The sequence below is a fragment of the Tubulanus polymorphus genome, chromosome 11, assembly GCF_964204645.1.
Source record: "Tubulanus polymorphus chromosome 11, tnTubPoly1.2, whole genome shotgun sequence".
NCBI classification, from domain to species: Eukaryota; Metazoa; Nemertea; class Palaeonemertea; order Tubulaniformes; family Tubulanidae; genus Tubulanus; species Tubulanus polymorphus.
The window spans coordinates 8,440,328-8,461,845 of NC_134035.1; the positions used below are offsets into that span (position 1 = coordinate 8,440,328).

The 21,518-nt window shown below is 39.8% G+C and overlaps 1 protein-coding gene across 1 annotated transcript; it reads right to left on the reverse strand.

The window, feature by feature from the left end:
- Nucleotides 1-185: 185 nt before the first annotated feature.
- LOC141913013 (secretin receptor-like) lies at nt 186-14,317 on the reverse strand. The gene is made up of 12 exons (XM_074804451.1): nt 14,248-14,317; nt 13,898-14,008; nt 12,820-12,953; nt 11,932-12,026; nt 8,908-9,076; nt 5,455-5,611; nt 4,854-4,914; nt 2,150-2,219; nt 1,804-1,886; nt 1,276-1,417; nt 806-847; nt 186-710 (listed from the first exon to the last, which is right to left on the reverse strand). The coding sequence occupies exons 1-12, from the start codon at nt 14,315-14,317 to the stop codon at nt 186-188; spliced, it is 1,659 nt and encodes a 552-aa protein (XP_074660552.1).
- Nucleotides 14,318-21,518: the final 7,201 nt, after the last annotated feature.

A 21,518-nucleotide genomic window follows, 5' to 3' on the forward strand; every position in this document is an offset into this window, starting at 1 on the left:
TGTTTTCTATACGGAAAGTAACGTCAAGTATATTCTAAAAGTCTTCACTGCCTTCGCACTGAATTTCATATCTTTGTATTTCATTACGAAAATATCTAACCAACACTGATAACAAATTTCAATTTTAACACAAAAAAATATCACACATAGGCCCCGTGGGTACACGCTATACCCCGGAGGGTCGATCACACATGGGCCCCGCGGGTACACGCTATCCCGCGAGAGGTCGTGTTCTCAATAGTCACGTACAAGTCTCCGTCAATCGTCTGCTGAGATTTGCGATGCGCCGGCGATTCGTTCGATTCGGCGTCGTCTTGCATTAAAGTCGTTAACAGGAGATCGTTCTGCGAAGACGTTCGCACGTTTACTTGTTTGGAATTCGTAGACTGATCGCTGCTGGCGGCGTCCAGTAATTTCGTATTCATGTTAGTCGGCTTCAACCGAATAACCGCGTTTTCCAGCGCGCCGTTTTTGTTCGAAGATACGATGACTTGCATGGCCGTGCGAACCGACGAAACGGCGGCGAGCGGCATCATCGACGTGCTCGTGCTGCGAGGATCTCGCCGCCGAGACGAGAATCTCGAACTTTCTCGCCTCGAAACTTGCATTATGTATTCGTTATCGCAGTAGGAGCAACAGTTCAGCGGCGATCCGCCGAACGCCTTCCCTAGCTTGTAGCGCTGCCAAACCTTCGCCAATTCTAAGCGTACCTTTAGAATATCAGAAACCATTGATCATTAGTTATTGTTAAGTCATTCGACGATAGTAAAGACGGATATGTATTCTTCGAAACACTAAATCTCACCTCGCCGTTTAGGAAACAAAATAACAATGCTACTACGAATCCCTGAAAAGAATATCGGAAATCATTTAAAATTACATACTGTCTAGGGCCGTACTACGGGGGCATTCGTAAAAGTGGCCCTTGGAGCATCTGCTTGTGCCCTGATTTATCATGAAATATCATTGTCATGTGTATACATCCAATAGAAAATTGATATATAATCCATGGGGCTGACTGCTATATTGTTTTAGGTCTAGCCGAGGTTTTTGCCAGGGACTGTAAGAAGAATTGTGCTACCAGTAATTGCCCTTTTTAGGGTTTTCTGCCCCTCCTGATGTCGGATATGTCTTCGTAAATTACAGATTCCACTAGGGACAACGAAAAATAGCCAAATTCCGACGCCAGATTGATCATTATATCTTCATCTTAAAATTTTCGCTCTGATTATCATCATTACTAGAAACACGTATTTCGCCGAAAGGCATTTTTACCTGAAATGAGTTGAAGAACATTTCGTAGTAGAGTTTGACGAGTTCAACCGTCGTGTTTTTGATTTTGTCGGGAAAACAAACGAACACTATGTAGTGCACTCCGAAAAGAGGAATCAAAACCAGAGTCGACTTTGCCAGCTTCCTACAATAAGTACAGGAACGTACAAACATGAGAGGATAACTTTCATTGAAACAGATATGTCAACGCAGTTTCAAATATCTTGTTGAACTATTGTTATTTACTTGTTAAAAACAATTTTCGTAAATCTGTACTTTTTGCTCTATGCAAATTATTTTTTTGTGAACAATAAAATATGAATGAATGAATGAATGAATGAATGAATGAATGTGACTTTTCGCAAAATGTATCTTTTTTGATACTGTTTGTTCGTGCCACCACCGCGCCGAAACCGATGTCAATTCATTTCCAAAAGCTTTCATTCGGAAAGGTTTACTCCGAGGTAGTAACCTTGAAATTATTTTTTTCGCATGTAGGCTACGTCCTCACCAAGCTTTTTTCGTACCTACCGATATTTCCCGACATCTTGAGTCGTCGCCGAAATCTTCGAGAATAAAATTCGAACTATGCTGATGAAGAAAACGAAATTGACCTGGAAAAAACCGCGATGAAAACACAAAAAGATTATATATGCTTTCACGACACAAATAGAAATATCTAAAAAATCTATTAGAAATCATATCATTGATTTAGAATTGGACATTTATCGTTGTGACAAGCTGCATAACCACTGGCCTGGACTAGTTCTATTTGTTTACTGGTTATAAAGCAGCTTGTCCTATAAGCAGTTGGATTTTGAGACCGAAGAATGTGATTGAAAAGATTTGAAACAAATAAAAAGAAATTTCTACTTACTACGATGGTAAAAACATTATAGCCCTTTAAAATCCAGAAATGTGATCTTTCGGAATGTACATTCCAGCACCTAGAAGATAACGAAACGAAATGAATTATATTTCAAACTGACGGGTTTGCTTGGTATTTCACTTTTCAGATCTTTTCATTTATTTATTCACAGTCGGGGAATATAACATCTTGAAACGTGCTCGGTGAAGGGTTAGTCGTAGTATCGATTCATCCAAACATCAATTACCCTTTAGATCTATAGCCGCGATCGCATGGAGATAATTTGGCCCGGGTCAAACTGGCCCGGGTCCGGCCCGAATCAAATTCAGCCCGTGCCTAATTAGAGAGCTCGTTCACATGCGGACCAATCGTTCGATACTAAACAAAGCGAAGTGAGTCACGGAACCAGTTGCAATTCCACGCAATAATTTGACCCGTGCTCGCGGCTTATATACGTCGAAACTGATTGTCCAATATAGATATGAAGATATCATTCGGAAACTACTGTAAAAAGCTGCAAAGTTATAAGAAATTGCTCTGATGATGACCTTAGAGAAGCGTTCGAGAACAAACGATTTCTTAATTAACATATTATGGTTTGAAAAGCCATGGAAGTTTTGATTGTAGGTAGACCCAGCTTTTAATCAAATGATAACATTTTAGTTGAAAAATAGTTTTATACCAATATCATACGTAGCAACTTATTCATAATCAAACAGATGCAAATACAATGGAACCTCGCTAATACGAATCTTGTGGACAGACGTGAAAATGTCCTATCAAACGCGGGTTTCGTATATTATCCATTCTGGATTGATATAAAATAGCTGGGACGTGCTGGAAATCATCGCAATAATCGTAGCAATCGTCTCTAACAGATTCGTATTAACGAGGTTCAACAGTGTACGACAATACAATACATGACTGCATTTTGGCCCACGTGACCGTGACCGGTGTCACAGACGAAATGTATCAATGAATATGGTAGACACTGACCAATATCAAATGACTTCGAACGCTCAACCCTAATACGTGCACGTGGTGATCTTATGTCTGGATATACCTATACGCGAAACCCGATAGGCATAGATGCTTGGTTTGTTTTTTACATAACCGTCCGGGAATATCTAGGAATATCGGAATACTAGCGATTACACGATACATAACGGACCATTCGAATAGCAAGACGACGGAATTCGTTGGAATATGGAACAACACGTACAAATGTTTTCAAAGCAGTTTCTGAAGGTAAGGCAGTATCTACACTCCATTTTAATTACCTCTTAAGGCGTACGAACCTCGTAGCTTTTTTTGCGGACTGGATGTATAGGGATGGTATGGGTATATTTGAATACGTACTGTGATCGGGGCAAGTCAACGTTCACAGAGTCGGGAATTTTACTGCAGATTAATGTGTAACGCTAACACTATGATCAAAGGTTCGAAAAAATAACCCATTAGTGATAAATGGATAATTTAGATTATTCATATAGGCGCAGGTTTAACATCAACTTGTTCAAGCTGAGCTTAGGTAAATATGCTTATTTCGTTTCTTGGACGGCGGCATTTTCGATTGTGGCCGTGTCGTATCGTGGTGGCCTGAGCTATAGATATCTCGTAAACCATATATACAATGGTCATACGGTCTACTCGTTTTGAATATCTGCAACTTTTGATGAAAGATAATAGATCAGAAAGAGTCACCGGAAATGAATAAGCGTTCCTCCGTACATCTTGCGCATCAATTTCAAAGAAATCTTAAATGAAAGAGGGAACTACGCAGTTGGCTATAAGCCGTCCCGAATTAATTCTTCGTTTTTCCGACGCAAGTACTATACACACGCGAGCGAATCGTCGCGTATTTTTTCTGTTTCCGTCGTGCGGGAGATGGTGTTTTTTATCCGGCTAGTTTTTATTCTTTCCTCAGAAGCTGATGTCAGCATCAACAAGTTAATGACTGACTTCCATTAGGCCCGATCCAATCTGAACCCTACTATATATGCCGTCTGCTAATTCTGACGCAGTAATTAACGTTTTGATTTTGTTTGTGCGTATCAGCACCGGTTACGCGCGTTTTATGCGCTTGTATCGTTGTTATCATTGTTATTATTCAGGCGTATATCGCCCCTCCCATCCTCTAGTGCGCTGTCATTATTGACACTATTAAACGCCACGAAGCCGTACCTTACGCTACCCAGGGAAATCACGTACCAACGATAGCTATTTACGGGTTGAAGTAAGATGAAGTTAGAATCAATTACGTCTGGACGAAGGCCATTAAACGAAGGGCTTGGTCCAAGCATCTGCAAGTTTATATGCAAATAATCTCTATCCCCAATTCGGCATGACAGACGACAGTAAAGGCTTTGTCCGTTGTCATAGAAGGAAGTGCCTCCACTTATCTGCGTTAAGAGATCTCAGGATTAGGGGTTTTGGTCAGGGTCAGCAGTCCCACTATGACTCTTTAACTTAATCCGTCAACATATTGTTGGGGGCATCCGACATCGAAGGCATCTGATTCTACGTCACCGGGATGTCAGATTTCATTCGTTGTTGAATGGTCCACAAATCGAGCACGTAATAAGTTGCCCGTATCCGAAACATTGGCACATCTAATCCTTCGACATAGTATGACATTGACTGATCAGACCTTGAACGTCTGGTCGTATGAATAAAACATAGAGACGCCTGTCATTCAAATCACGTATCTTACCAAGTATTTTCCAGAGTTGTTCTCACTACAGCCCACGGAACGACCGAAAACAACGGTGTTACTGAAAAGAAATATCGACAACGATGTATATACACTAAAAGTATATCAACATGAATCGATTGATGATTCACAATGATTAATTAATCGCGATTAGAATTTCGAATAGAATGAGAACGAATCCATTTATCAACTCGGCAACAGGTAGCGTGTCGTTGGCGCGAGTTTTCTGAATTAGAAATTCGTAAACCTTTGGCGATTCACTCATTAAAAGTAGAAATAATGAAGATCAATAACTACGGAAGCGTCCTTGGGACATATCTATTCAAAAGCAAATTTCGAGGTTAATTCCGAGTTTGTAACTCGGAATAAGCTATTTTTCTCTATTAAATATGATTTTCGAGGTTAATTCCGAAAATCGCTTTTCACTGAGAAAACTAGTTTATTCCGAGTTACAAACTAGGGATAAACCTCGAATTTCTTTTTAATAATATGTCCCCAGGACGCTACCGTGAATAACGTCACAACATTCTTTGTGTATACAATTATGTCAGGTACTAATCTATTTTGCGTTCATGGACATGGGACTCGGGAGGTAACTTACTCCATCCGGCGAATATGAGGTATCTGACTACTTTTGTCTCTTTGAACACGGGCACGTAGATAACCATGTGCAGATACAGTCCTTCAACCAGTATCCACGAATAGTTTGCCGATATCGTGTAGAAGAAAATCGTGAAAAACAATTTACATTCCCAGTGCTGGAAATAATATGAATATAATATGACAATATCGTACGTTTATACGCATATTCACGTGAGGGAATGAAGCAAAACGACTAATATAAATATGGATAGACACAAAGTACTGAGATGCAGTATAGGCTTCGGTGGTCGAATTTTTTAATCTATTTCTGCGTCCCTTTGGAATGACGCTGACGAAATGTAGAGAGAATCCCACAATTATAACGAAAAAGTCCGAAAATGAAACTTCGAGATATATCGAGATATATTCGACTATAACCTAATAGTCATCTTCAGGATTATTCCTGAAGATGACTATTAGGATATAGTCGAAACGTTGAAATAAACTACTATCTCGAAGTTTCATTTTCGGACTTTTTCGTTATAATTGTGGGATTCTCTCTACATCGTGTCAACACGGATATAGTGTTCTATCAATCGTGACGCTGACGAAAGTCTTCGCTGTACCTCAGATCAAGACACTTCCAAACGATTACTAAAGCATTCACTTTTCCCGCGTGAACTTAGGTGCGCAGAGAAATAGGTGCTTTGTAAGTGTTTATTACTGTCGTTATCATTATTATAGACATCATCAGGGTAAGGACCGATGTAAGGTGGGCCTGGCGAGGACCGATATCGCACTTTCGCGTTACGCATTTCGGTTCTACTCGTGCACTGCCAAACTATACAACATTTGACCACAAGTCATAATAAATTGGGCACTGATTCATTATTTATCATTCAGTTAAGCTCAACGTACACGACGCAGGGAAACACAAAAACAAGAGATAGAAACATGTTTCCGAGCTGTGTTGTATTGTGTGCATTTGCGAGGAACGGGGAACGTGGTTTCGGCAAACAATGTTTGATTCCGTTTCCGTGCGTGTCCGTATTTCCCTGTTTCCCTGTGTCGTGTGCGTTGAAAGTAGTAGGTGGACACAGATTGACCGGAATTTCACTCATTTTGAATTTTCCATGGTCGGCTTTGTTCGGCTGTGAACCGACATTTCAAATGTGCAATACATCTGAATCGCCAGGCAGGAAACCGTTGGCTGTGTGGTGTTTAGTGTTTAGTGCTTAGTGTTGCTTCATTATGATAGAAATCTAAAGATTATTCAATTTCTTAAGTACGGAATTTCATTTTTTAACTCAGATTCGTCCCGCATTGACACCTCAGACTAGAGTAAACTATTTCCCTTAGCGTGAAATACGCGTAGAATTCCGCGAAATTGCCGTTTTCAGTTTTTTTTTGCCCGACCGACGCGGTTATAAAAACTGCGCTAAAATCAGCTATTATTTCATTAGCGTGCCGGGCGCTTCGGGCGGCGGTCGTTTATTTAGGGTTCGCGGCATCTTTGACTTTCATCGCGGCTCCAGATTCTCCCTCGCGGTCGCGCGCGCGCTTCGTTTTCACTGCAGACTTCGGCGTTCGCGATTGTAATTAGTTTCGAATGAAATTGACTTGTACCCGAGGCACGCGGCAAACGGCGGTCGGGACGTAACATTAACGACATAAAAAAAAAAACAGACGAACGTCGCCGCGATTTTACATCGACTCGTGAGATTTGATTAAAATCGAGTATATGAAAAAATAACGCGGCGCAGTTTTCGCCACTATCTATAAAGTGAAGAACGGCATGTTCGAGTTAAATATACCCGTGTATATATATTGCTGATATCGAGAGACCTATCTGATGGAGCGTGCCATCAAACGACAGCTTAGACCTTCATTGGCGCGCAACACAGAAGAAGGACCAACGCGACGTTACTGCCTTGTATCATCTCATATCATGGGAAACGATGGGTAGGGCGTCCTCGTTTCAGCTTCCTGTTTGCATCCAGGGTCTCTCCGAGAGCGAGATAGTTCGTGCGGCCCAAGACTGTTCAGCCGACAGATGATGATGATGATGATGATGATGATGATGATGATGATGATGATGATGATGATGATGATGATGATGATGATGATGATGATGATGATGATGATGATGATGATATATCAAGGACGATGATACCGAGTAAGTTTTATTTGGATGAATTGTCTTTGAACATCAATATATCCATCGGGCTGATGGACGTATTACAGTGGAATCTCGTTACAACGAACTTCAGGCTGCCAAAAATCTGTTCGATATAACCAAGTGTCAATTTGACGCTTCCAATGACTGCAAATTTCCGAGTTCTCTCGCGAAAAGGTTATAACGAAAAAAAGTCACCATGATTTAACTAGCTCTATGATAGTTGATAATCCGGGATTTGTAATTAGATAGATTTCTTCAAGAATGAAGGCATATTTCATCACTTTGCTCCAGTCGGTGACTCTATTCATATTAATCGAATGCAAGTTGGTAAAACGACCGATTTCTCACTTTTCGGATGACCGATTCGTGCGTCAGTGATTTTCCATGAAAGTTTAACGGTATGAAGTAAACATACAATCGCTTCATTCTTGATGAACTTGTTTAAATACATGACTCTGTTTACCAATTATAGCTAATTGAATCAGCGGTGATAGTTTATCGGGAAAACCTAGCTGTATCCAGTAATAGAAAATTACTAAAATTGTCCTGTTTGGGAAGAAATTCCAGGTTTGTGATAACCGATAAATCGTTACACCCGAGGTCGTTATAACCAGGTTCTACTGTATTCCCTGTTTGTACTCGTGGCAGGGTTTCATTTCGTGCAGAAATCATTCATACGGTATGTTGATGCTTGTACATACTTGTAGTTCTAACGCGTTAAATGACTGAAATGTGCGAAGATAGATATATCTGGTGCAATCGAACTCAAGCCATTTGTAATGAGATAAAAACCCACTATCTACAGATTAAAAGAATTGCAAAATCAAGAATTTATTTATTCGAACAATCTAAAATATATAGAACGCACGACGTTTCGATCTCACCCTAGAGATCATCGTCAGTGACGGGTTTTTATCTTATTATCCGTTCACCACGTTTGAGTTCTATCGTTCTAAGCCATTCATGATTCCATTAAGTCAGCGTTTTCTTCGCGAACAGGTGTGAACGAATAAGAGCCATATAATGTCGATTCACCAAAAGACCCTTTCTAGATATATCTACAAGGTAATCATCAAGTCACGAACCCCATTTCAAAATTAAGTCAAGCATTGGCCCATGAGCCGAGGCCGCCGTGTCGTATTGACATTGTTTACACTGGTATATACTGCAACTCTGACGAGCGATAGACCATATTGACCGAGTTGTTGGTACACCAGGTTGGCCGCTTTTTGCATCGGCGGCCGTTTATCCCACACCAGACCCAATACCATGCACGACGACGAATGTACTTACAGATGAATCGGGCCGGAATGCTACGGTGCCGTCCGCGTGCGATTCGACATCCGAGGCGAATCCCAGTTTTTGGACGAGTAACGTGTCCTTCATCAAGTTCGTAGCCGCCCTCAGGATGAACGACACGAATAGATGCAAGTGGATCGTGTTTCTGCTACACGACAGCCTCCTGTTAACGAAGAGAAATCGTATTTGTGTTACAATTTAACGAATGTTAGGAATATTAGTATCGATGAAACACTCTGTATCCGTGTTGTGACGATGATAATACGAATTCCCACAAAGACGACGAAAAATGAACTCTATATATTTCCTGTTCATTCGATTCGACGTTTCGACTATATCCTAACAGTCATTTTCAGGAATAGAATTTCAAAGATTCGCGTTCCTGAAAATGACTTTTGTATCATTTGTGCGGGGTACTTAACGAATATAACAAATGCAAATGATCACTGTTGGGTTGTGTACGCAGTAACTCAGGTTGACCAGGAACGACTTAAGTCTCTAAAGTTCAGATGAAGCGTGAGAGAGTACAAGTCACATTTACCAAGATGAACTCCGTGAAAACGTCTCTGACACGTTTAAATTTTCAAATGTTGGCCCTCGGCAGTGTTCCGTACCTGTGGTGCTCACCACGGCGCCTTCGGCCCTTCCGTTCGATCACATACTTCCACTAACATTTAATTCGTGAGTAAAGAATATTAATAATAATAAACAACTATCAACGAATCGGAACGCACCCACGGTGAATGCTAGCTATACCCCGCCCCCCGCCCGGAAGTCCATATTTTGGTAACTTGATATTTGCTGATTATATTTCTCCCATACTAAGCTATTTGTTGTTACTTTATATATAAATACAGGACTCAATCTCTGATAAAGGTTTAACTCTTAAATCCAATTAGTTTCAACTAATCGTAAATCCGTTTAAACTTATTTGTGTAACGAGCATAATTTTCCTTTCCTTGGCCCTGCAGGAGGTGATTACTATGGCCAGTTTAAATGGCAGGGATTGACTGTCTAATGACCAGTTCACAGAAAAACATCAGTATATCCCCCACGACTAATGTGATAAATGCGTCTGAGTAAGTGACAAAGTGTAAATGATTCAAAATATGTCACTCATTATCTGCATGCACATTCGTCGTGATTTGAGACCACTCTATTCAAGTTATCCCTGTTTCGTACTTATGGCGCGTAGATCCGGGCCACGGAATCCAATTATTAAAGACGTCAGAGGAGACGAAGAACATATTCAGAAATCTCGATGGGGGAAACGTTCGAAGTGTCTGTTTTTGAATCGAGAACTGTGCTTGACATATGCTATTAATTTTGAAAATAGGCAGTATGGAGCTATTATCACGTTATATCATGGTATTATATAAACGTGTAGGACTTCTTCTTGGTTTATTCACAGTTTTTAGAAATGATGATAGTAATGATAAGAATAACGATAATGATAACGATAATAATGATAAGTGCTTGCGTAGCGCTTTTTCAAATAAGGTTTGCTCATAGCGCTAATCTCTCCAAAAGGTATCGCGAAAAAGCGAAGATTTTTACTGTCTTTTAAAACTGTCCGGGGATGAAGACATTCTAACTGAGGTCGGCAAACTGTTTCATAGTTTTGGGCCGGGAATAGAAAAGGCACGATCACCAAGATTTGAGTTAGTGCGATTAGCAACATGGGATTAAATCTCTTAGATCTAGTATAACGAGTTTTTTCGGTATCTACCGTTAAAAGTGCCGTGTCTTTTCTTTGAGTTGTATGATAGAAAATCGCTTTTTTTCATACAATAATAAACTAAAAACGTATTCATTTACCTAATGATTAAAGGTGGTGTCTTTTCGTCACACATCGAAGGTAAAAACATTAGCGCGAAGGGAATCGTTCCCGTTACTAATCAAAATCTATTCATTTCCTTTGGCGCCGTCGGTTTCGTCTAATGATAATTGACTATCTGTAAAAACGGCCACAGGACCTTACAGATATGTTAACCGTTTCGTTGCCGAGATTTAATTTCCTGCGTTCGACGTTGATATTCGTTTACTATATCGCGAAACCATTAACGCGCGCGCTAGTGCATATCGTAAATCCGCGAGCTTATCCCATTCAACGCAGGTGGCAACACTTTGCCGCCGTTTGTAAGCTCGTTGATGCAATCCTGCAGATTTGGATTGACTTAAAAGGAGAACGCGAAATTTCTGCCCGGAGCAGTTCCTCGTCGGGAAAACTGCAGCAGAGCGGCGTTGTACGATTCAATGAGCTTATTCTTATTCATTCCGGCATCGGGCTTTGCGTTCATTACCGAACTTTAATTGCTCGCATTTTCGCGTTTCTTTTGAAATTCTCTTCGTATCGACGCGCGGAATCAAGGGCGAAATTTTCCAGTGCTCAGAAAGCGATTACAGGAAACGGAGCGCCTGAATTTTGAACGCGCGTTGTCATTATCATAATGAACGAGGACGTACATTTTTATACGGCCAACTACAGACGACTTTATCTTCGAGGAAATTTCGCTATCGAATCATGTAATCTATGTTGTCACATGATTTCATAAGAATTTGCTATCTATATTCAGAACTAGCGGAGACTGAATGGAGAACGATGGTCACTTATAGCCATTCGCGAGGTGGTTGATTCGAGCAGTGAAAATAGTTCTGTTCACAAAATCTTTTTTTTTCGGTTTTCTCAACCATAATTATACAATTTGGTTCTCTCGGGCAAGAAGACAAAACCATTTTGAATTTCTACTTCAAGAAAACCTGAATTAATGATTTCTTATGATTTCTCACTTGTGGTTATCTAAGATTTTCTGTTAAGCTTTTGGCCGTTTTCGGTATGGCCCGAACACTTTTTGGCCATCATGCCGTGATAATGATCGTTATATTTTTCAACCAAAAATTAAACTTGATGAACTTTAATGCACTTGGGTCGGTTTAAGTTAAGCAGATCAAACATTTAGTAGTTGGGACCCACGCGTAGCTTCCCGTAAGTTGAGACGTGGTTTTACTGATAATTACCTGAGTGATATGAGAATTATGACAGCGGTCAGCAGTGAAACCATAGACAGTGCGTATCCGATGTTATACATAGTAGTCAAGTAGTCGATGTGGCGCTAGAATAACGATAGTAAACAAATTTGGTTAGTTAAACAATTCTGCCGAATTCATCTGCACGAATGCAATGAATTGTTTGGAAATTTGATGTACAAATTTCTATAGAAAAGCAGTAAATAGTGATATTTCCTAAACCTACTGATTGTTATCTGACTGGTAAAACATATACTCTATTTTTTTTATATTTCGTTCGAAAGGAATAGAATGGTTAATTGATAATGACCAGTCTCTCCGCTTTGATAACGAGGTTAGGTTTGGAGTAGGAATAAACAGATGTTAGAGATTTTCTTCACTTCTCGGTTTCGAATGTACACGGATGAGGTCATTTAAAGGATGTCGGTACATTTAAGAAAACGAAATTCAATCTCCCAATACCCCTTTCTAATCTAGTGGATTTAAACAGATAGAATGCTTAATTCTTGAAACCATCTTCACCAACTCCATGCTAGTACCCGGGTCAACATCCACAATTCGTGACGTCAACGGATTTATTCCAAGGCGGTTATTCTTCAGAAACATAGCTTACCACTCTTAATTAACTGTATCATCTCTTATACAACATATAATATCTATCATTTCTAAAATGACATAATTAGATAGCGGTGTACGCTTTCAGAACCTTCAGCAGGCCTATCTATTGTTGCGGGCGGTTCGAACGTAAAGTCCGTAGATGGAAGCGTGCCGGGGTTCATCCTACAACCCTGTTCACTTGAGAACCTTTAAACGCCCCAAGTGTCGTCAGATACGTTTGTATAAATGGTATACGAGCACCACTTATAGTTCTTCCCTTACCACGATTAGTGTTGAAATATTGCCGTATTCTTGTGTGTTGTTGCTGAGACAATCCGTGTAATTTGTCCACGAAGCATTTGTCACGTTGCTGACATACCACGTCCCGTCTCGCGTACATTCTTTCGTCGCAAAACCTGTCAAGGCGAAAAGAAGAACACAATTTCGCTATTTAGCAGCCTCGCCGATACGCGTGCTAAATGCGTTAACGGGGATTCGGGTAGAAAGTGCCTTCGTCTGCCAAGCTACGGTTCACTTAAAATTGCCGGTTTATATATTTCTACGTCGGTTGACAATGTCGTCTCTCCACCAAGTCGATGGAAGATATAGTTTACACCCGGAACTGTAGTTTTTCTGAATATCCCTAAATGTCTAAGTGGAGCCCCCTGTAGAAGTATGAGTTTATCGAATTTTAGATTATCGTCTATCTAAGGAAATGGAAAGTTCGTCGATCTTTGCAAACGATACTTTGATTATTTTGGCATATTAAAATCTTATTTTCAAATTATACCAATACAAGAATAGAGTATGTATTCACAAGCAAAGCGTCAAAGTGTGGAATATGAATAGTTTTATCTAACATTTGGTGGGATATTTTGAAATATAGAAATACAAGAGAGTGTCTGTTGTGTTAGTTACGGGTTGAAGTGGTTGTTTTTGGGCACACGTTTCAATGGACAGGATATATATTCATTACATATTATTGAAACTCATCCAAATAAAATTGGCAGCATTTGAAATCGATTTAGAATTTTGTTCAAAGTTGAGATTTGAGTCACCGTGGAGAAGAAAAAAAAGCATTTTGAGTTGATATTTTATTGGTGTTAAGAATATGGAGAAGATTGTTCTGTTCAAAAAAAGGACGGAATTGGAGAAATGCGGTAAGTCGATTGGGCTTGCGACACTTTATTAGGAATACGTAACGTAAATGCCGCGATTTCTGGAGCTTCTTAAGACCAAAAAATACATTTCCGTATATCAGGTGCGATCGAACACAAGCCAGGGAGTCAAAGACGGAAATCCATAGTTTGGTTAGATACCCGTGATGGCTTGCGGGGACGGATGTTGTGTATGCACGTACCGTCTTTGGTGAATGCGCTGAAGTAGGTCGCACATCTCATGCTGACCGTTTGTCCGGCCGGGGTTTCCGGCCAACACATAATGCCATCCCAGGTTCGGTCGCAGTACTGGCCTACAAACGAAACGAAAAACAAATAAAATGAACGAAGAGACTATTTTGATGGTGCATGGAAACAATTTGGTCGAGGTATATTTACCTAGGAAAAATGGCCAGGGAAAATTAGATCAAAATCTAACTACCATTTCATTAATTTCGACAAAACTATACAATATACACTATTTCATAGAGATTTCTCTCGACTTCTAGCGTCCGATCAGTTTTGATTCGACGACGCCGCGGCATTAACTCACCTGGCTCTCCGAGTGGCTGCACCGAGTTCATCTGATTTCGACATAATTCTTCGGTTCGAGACAGAGTCATTCCCATATCAGGCGATCTGTATACGCAAAGAGAGATGAGAAAATGAGGTGAAACGAAACGGACTCCGAAACGGACTCCGACTGCAAATATCGTAATTCACGTTACGGAAGATGCGAAAGAAAACTCAGTAATTGGCCACCAGAAAATAACGGCACTTGGAAGCGTCCAATTTACACTTCAGCTACAACGGAATGCGTATACACATATATGACAAGGGCAACGTGGAGGACTAGACAACACGTCTTATTTTCGTTTTGTAGTTAGCAAACGTTGATAGGAAACCGCAGAAGTTCAACGGGAAGATAGATCGATTCCGCCGTATGTTAGAAGACTCGCGTCGCATCGCGGTTAATCCCAAGCTAAATCACATACGGCGAATAGGTCTCGATTAAAGGGTCTCAACTTCTATTACGCGTGTGACATGTGCGCATTTCTGAGGTTTCGATCTCGCAGTTCCGACGATGAGTTATAGTTCCCCAGCCCCAGTAACTGACCGGCGATTGATTCAAACTATTCGCACTTTTAAAACTATCATACAACAGGGCCCGGTTTTATGGACTGGTATATTATCCCTTATCCTGAGGCCAATTCGATTCATTTTCAATTGGGCTATTCTTCGAGTTGACAACGTTTATACTAGTCTATAGAACCGGGTCCTCAAGCCCATACCTCTGAGGGCTGATTCATTTTTCGTGATGAAATCATCATTTTATTTCTAACCACAAATATATTTCTAATTCGATCACTTTTTTCTATAACGAAATAATTTTTGCTCACGTGCATATTTTGAATGCGATGTTAGGCATAACAGCGATCTATTTTTTTCATAGCCGAATCATTCTTACTCGCAAATGAAATAAATTTCGACGGAAATTCATTTTTCGTATGTCGGACTTATTTTCTCGTCAGGCCCCTTATCGACCTGCATTCTGTATAAATATTCTGGTTGAAGAATTCGTTTTCGAAAGGAACATGCATCAAGACATTGTGCTAAAGATTGAGGTCGCGCTGTTGTTAGAGGGCGAAGGCACAAGCGATCGATCGGTAGCAAACGTAGCCTGATGTGACGCTTAAGGTCTTAAAATAGCGAACAAACATTGTTAATACCGCGTCTCCAAGCGTAGTTTGCTATATTTGTTGGATAGGTTTTGTTATGACACCTGCGTTACATCTCTATGGTTACTAGCGGCAGAAGTCTTTGGAAATATGTCATCAACAGGTGGTTATATTAGGGCGGAATCTTGCATACAGATTTCTGAACTAATACTACCAATAAACAATGAACGAATTCACAATTGCTTATAGGCACCGTGTTCACTAAGTCACGATCATTTTCTTTTTTTTTTGAAAAAAAATATTTTTGATACGTGGCCATCTTCTTTTTTCTCAGTTTTCGGTAAGATTCATTTCACTATCCTTCTCAGACATTTTGTATGTATGCGAAGGTTTTTGGCAAAGTCGTCACTTATACGTATATTCTATCATCTCGAGCGCGAATATCCGATTTAAACGAAATGCATTTCGATTACTTATTCCCATATTAAGCCGTTGTTGGTTGACACATATTTTTGGTTAGTTTCAAAGAACCGCTCATTGAAAGCGATAATTCATTGTGCGTATTTATAAGCTAACATATAAATATTCGACGAATGCTAAACGAAGATCTATTTTACGTAAACCGAACCTTTTTTAACACATTATTCGAAGCCCAAAGCCGGAAGTGTAAAAAAAGAGATTATATTTTGTAGAAACAACGGATTATCTATTCCGTAAATGGATATAAGCTGGGTCCCCACGAATGCGGATTAATAGAAACTTCTGTTGACTATCAATTAAAGCGTGTTCTCGATGTACTAGCACATTGAGAAGCGTATAACTATAACGTGGAAATCATCAATCAGAATTTATGAAATGATAGCTTTCGACTGTAAGAGCATATACGACGTGATTTAATTAGGGTGATCATAGACTGTTTGTCAGTACAAACATTAATTACACGGCCTTACTATTGCAACACGCTGTTTGATTATTAATTAGTAAATCCGAAAGTTGTCCTAGTTTGTTTTGTCTTATTTTCTTGGACGCGGGGAATCTCGTTCGGATATAGTAACGATTTGATCTACATATTATATCCAGTGTTTAAACTGCATGATTACAAACAAACGAATTTCAATTTACATGTATATTAAAAGCAATATATGTGGCTTGACATAATGATAATAATGATAATGATTTTATTTCCACAATAAGTTACAACATGTCATAAAGATATATACGAGACTATACAAATATGAAATAGTTTAATATAATGCGTTAATTCCATCCTCAATAAGAAGTTTTATTCGCGATACTATAAATTGAAATTCGTTAACACCGGCGAAATGTAAATCACGCTTCTAACGAAAGTCGAAGAAAATTAGTCAATGAATAGGACAACTTTCGTTACTTGATAAAGTAATGAACCCTCAACAATAATGTCGTTGAAATAAATTCATTCGTTTAACATTTTAGGGCATCTAAGGCTTGGGAAAAATGATATCATGTTGCTCCTAATCGGCCGGGTCATTTTCTAAACCGTAATTAAAATTCGTAATCAGTTCATTTCTATAGCTGTCAGATCTGTTATGGTTAGCTTGATCATGATTTCAAAAAGTAATGTACAGGGTAATGTGCAGGGTAATATGGCGGCCGATCGGGTCAACTTGTAAACTCAGCACAAATGAGAAACAATTTTCTAAGCCTAACTAACCCTTATTATTTCGTCTTAATTGTGGCATTCTCGTTATATTATCTTCACAGCACGGATATAGTGTTTCATCGATGGCGATCGCCGTTGGTTTTCAAGCACATCTGGATTTCTTTAATAGTTTGACAACAATGACAAATTTTTATCTTAATAACGGAAAACATCTTTGTTTTTCTTCGAAGTGAGCTGCAAGGATTGCATGTCACGAAAAATGATATTGATTGTCGACAGATATGCATTTTAATGTAAAACATTCTTCGCTCACACGCGGACAATCAATTTCGGTCAAATCTTGATCGTTATTATGCGCAAAGTTGAATTGAAATAACGAAGAATCTTTGCCAGTAAGTAGTTTATAAGTTATTTATCAAGTAAAAAGCTGATAACGTTTTAACGAGGTGGACCTTGCACAACATATTGAACTCCGATTTTGTTGCAATATTTTCCTGACTCTTTATAGAATTAGATACCATCCAACTCGGCTATCGCACTCGAGTCGGACTGCTTTCTACGTTTCGCAATTTTACTATATTTCAAATTAAATGTTTCATAACAAAGCCTATCGCACGTGATTTTTAAGATAAAAAAGACCTACCGAAGCTCGGCTGCTGTCCACCACGCACCCGACTGCATCCCAACGATGTTATTCTAGTTCAGACGTTCGCTTGCGACCTCAATCGTAGATCAACTGAATTCACCCTAGTTTTAGATCAGTTTCCACAGTAACGTATAACAAATGTACATATTGACACCAATTAGATACGTAACTATGATGATGGCTGATAAGAGAACGCGCGGAAATAGATTTCACTTGCCAGGACGAAAATCTTGTGCGCGCGTGCGCTACGACAAAGTTAGAGATATAGTAAAAATTTGTTGAAAACATTTTTTTAGCGCGCTCTCGTGAACGGGATAATAAAAAATGAATCCACGTGGCCAGATTCAACCACTATAAATATGGTGACTGATTCGCGACATTGGTATATGAAATAAATACGCCAATATTAGACTGATTGAATCTTACGACATTACGCTATATGGACGTGCGGAGACGTATGGACGTGCGACATACCGACAAACCGACGAACCGACAAACCGACATACTGACAAACCGACGAACCGACGTACCGACATACCCGTGCATGGATTACCCTTATATAAGGTGGCTGCAATCGAGGGGTCGAAAACGTGCGAAAACAAATCTCAGCGCGCAAAAACGAATCATTTCATTTTTGCTTCACCGAGAACCTAAGTGTCCAACACTAGGATCGTAGAGCGACGGAGATCTCTGTGGGCTGCCACGACTGGGTGAAATTTTTGTGCGCTATCTATTTGTTTTTGCGAATTATACGGTCATTGGTTCACCATTAATAAGGTTCATTTCTGCGTTCTGCAATATATTTTTTTGTGCGGCATATTGTACGGACTTTTTTTTCTAACTTGGCCCGAATCGGCCACCATAGTCACACGTATAAATTCGGTTTGATTTCTCCCTGCCCTGAGACTGTTCAGACTATACCCTTACCGAAGGGATTATACCCTTTACCTAAACCAGAAATGAATACTGAGCACGCTTTTCGGGCTTGTTTCTTGCTTCGCACGAGTTGCTTCGAAATACGAAACAGCGTTTCGGTAAACCGTGTTTCGTGAGAAATCTTGTGGCACCAATCAGATTGCTCGTTGTATATTTGCTTAGCTAAATCCAGGCTAAAATAAGACACATGATTTCTGATTTGTTAATAATCGTCTAAGCTGCCTAAGCATAGCTGCAAACTCGGGCTGGTGTGGCAGGGTTTCGTACCGTGGCGAGTCGTGCCACCAGGTTCGAATCCCTACCAGAATGGAGAATGGGCTCATCGCGCTCTTAAAAAACCCACCCGCGACCTATTCAACGCTACCACTAATCTGTTTACGGAGGTGACATGGTTAGAAAGATAAAAATTGTTCGTTCCCACGTTAAGATTACTTCGTAAAAATCCGGGAAATCCGTAAATTTTCTTTGATAAAATCACGAATACACTTCAAAGCTTACCGGGGCCAAAATCGTTTAGTTAAATATGTCTCATCAATAGAGCGACGCCCAAAAATGAATTTCCCTCACGCAGCTTGAACACAATATTCAAAAGCCAAGAAATTAAGCGGGACTTCTTCACGGCGTTGAAAACGATAAGCCATACACCTGTACTTTCTCAGCTTTCCACCGTTTGTACAATTAAACGGAGATTTTAAAACGATCGGTACTTGTGTAACTGCTCGTAAATGTATCGTATCGAGCCGTAACCGTGTATTATGCGGCTACTGTGCAAGGCGTCTTTTCAGTTGAAGTACCCGCATCAACGAGCCGTTTAGCCGGGGGTGATATTTAATGAAGTAAAAAATCTCCGAGAACCATTAGCACAAAACACCTTATCCACTTGTACCTCATCGCATTACTGGAGTGCTTTTATATAGCCCGTCACCTGGGCACGCTGGCAATTATTAGTACGTATCGCCGAACACAAAAACGAGGTAAAAGAACATCACGGTAAAGTCACGGAGCCAGCTTCGTAAAATATCCTCAAAGGCGCCGCATTTCGATTGAAGAATTTGTCAAAATATGAATAAACAAAAATGCACCGATGATGGTCTTACGATTTATTCACTGACAGTTTCGAAGTTTTGATTTCGAAACTGCTAGAAAATGAATTGTAAAATCATCAATCATCATCGTTTTGTTCGTTAACTCTGGAATACTGAGATCAATTCGGTCTAACAGTCTCGTCATGTCTTAATAGTTATCATCGAATTTATCCAGAGGATAGCCAGTACATACGGGACCCAGTTCCGCAGTTGTGAGTTATAGAGTTAACTCTGAGTTAAAGTTAGTTCATTTTCAATGAGTTAACTCAGAGTCAAATCTTACCTCACAACCGTGGAGCTGGACCCAGTTTCACAGAATGTAACCGGAAATTCGCGAAATTTAAATTGGTTGAAATCTTTTTGATTCGGTATCAAGTAAAAATGTATCGTCGATGAAAAGTTAACTATTTCCACATAGGTGCGTGAAAAATCCACTACGAGTGAGAATCCACGGACATAAACTCTACTTTCCTAACGTTTCCAGGAGTAAGAAGATTCGCAGGTTTGGACTAAATACAAACGAGACGAGTAGTGCTGAGGTTAACTATTTTATTTGACGCACGAGCTTTCGCTACTAATGTATTGTAGCTTCGTCAGGTGAATAAAGCTACTACACCTAGGGTAGCGAAAGCTTGCGCGTCAAATAAACTAGTTAACTTATGAAGTACTACTCGACGTCCAGAAGTAAGAATGTGATTCTGTCTTGTTTTACCGGTGTCATGGAATCAGATAGTATGATTTATTTTCATATAGAATTTTTCACAAAATTGACGAACAACAATAGAATATAGTCCATTGGCCAGTTCGACAGTTGTGAGTTCACAAAATCATTACTCATTTCATTTAACTACTCATTGAAAACGAACTAATTCAAACTTCCGAGTTAACTCACAACCTGTTATGGAAATAGGCCTTTTGAAGCAAAGGTTAGCCGGTACTAATGAAAATAGACCTCAGATAAAGAAAGGAAATATGAAATCTGGAAGGATCAGATTTTCATCGTCTTTCACTGTTGGATACATGAATACAGACGAAAGTAATTTCTATTTATAGGCGGTTTGTCGATGTTATTGTCACAGTCGTAATTGCATCAGAATTTGCGGAGACTTAAAACCTTTAAGAATTAGAAGGTATATTGATGGTAATAATAGTCAAGAGTAGAACAATAGAGTTTTCTGCCGTACCGACGGAAACCCTAGATATGCCGAAAAAACTAAAGCAGGAAATGAAAACACTAATATGAGACATGATACATATCTATTTATCTATCATCCCCATGCACATGAGATCTAGCGTATTGAATTCAGAAATAGGGATGTTATTTTTTTTGTCTCGAAAATGACAACACGCTTTTCGATTTTTTACATCTTTATCTTATCCGAAGCATTGGGGAATACGTACGTAATTTGATAATGGCGGATTCGGTCTATCCGGTCAGTTTTTATCGCTCATTCATTTCTGTCCGAACGAATTAGAAAAATTGCGTCGCAATAAAGTCCGTCGTATAAATAATGCTGGGTAAATCTATTTTCGGTGGCCACATATAGATTGATCGTCCATCGGCCTCTATTCCAACACGAGAGGTTTTTTCGTGTATCCCGTGTAGGAGACCTTCTGTCTGGTATCGCGCAAAAACATCGCCCGCGGGCGTAGTCGCGAGCGTACCGATGCGCTTTTGATGAAATTATTTAGTTATACGAAATGGGGAAGTCACGAAACCGTATTATTTTACGTAACAGCTCGCGGCTGGAAATTAGTAGCAGAATAATCGCCGGGCTGATTCGATCAGCAACGATAGGAAAACGTAACAAAGCAGTTAGGTGACTTCATTGAAAA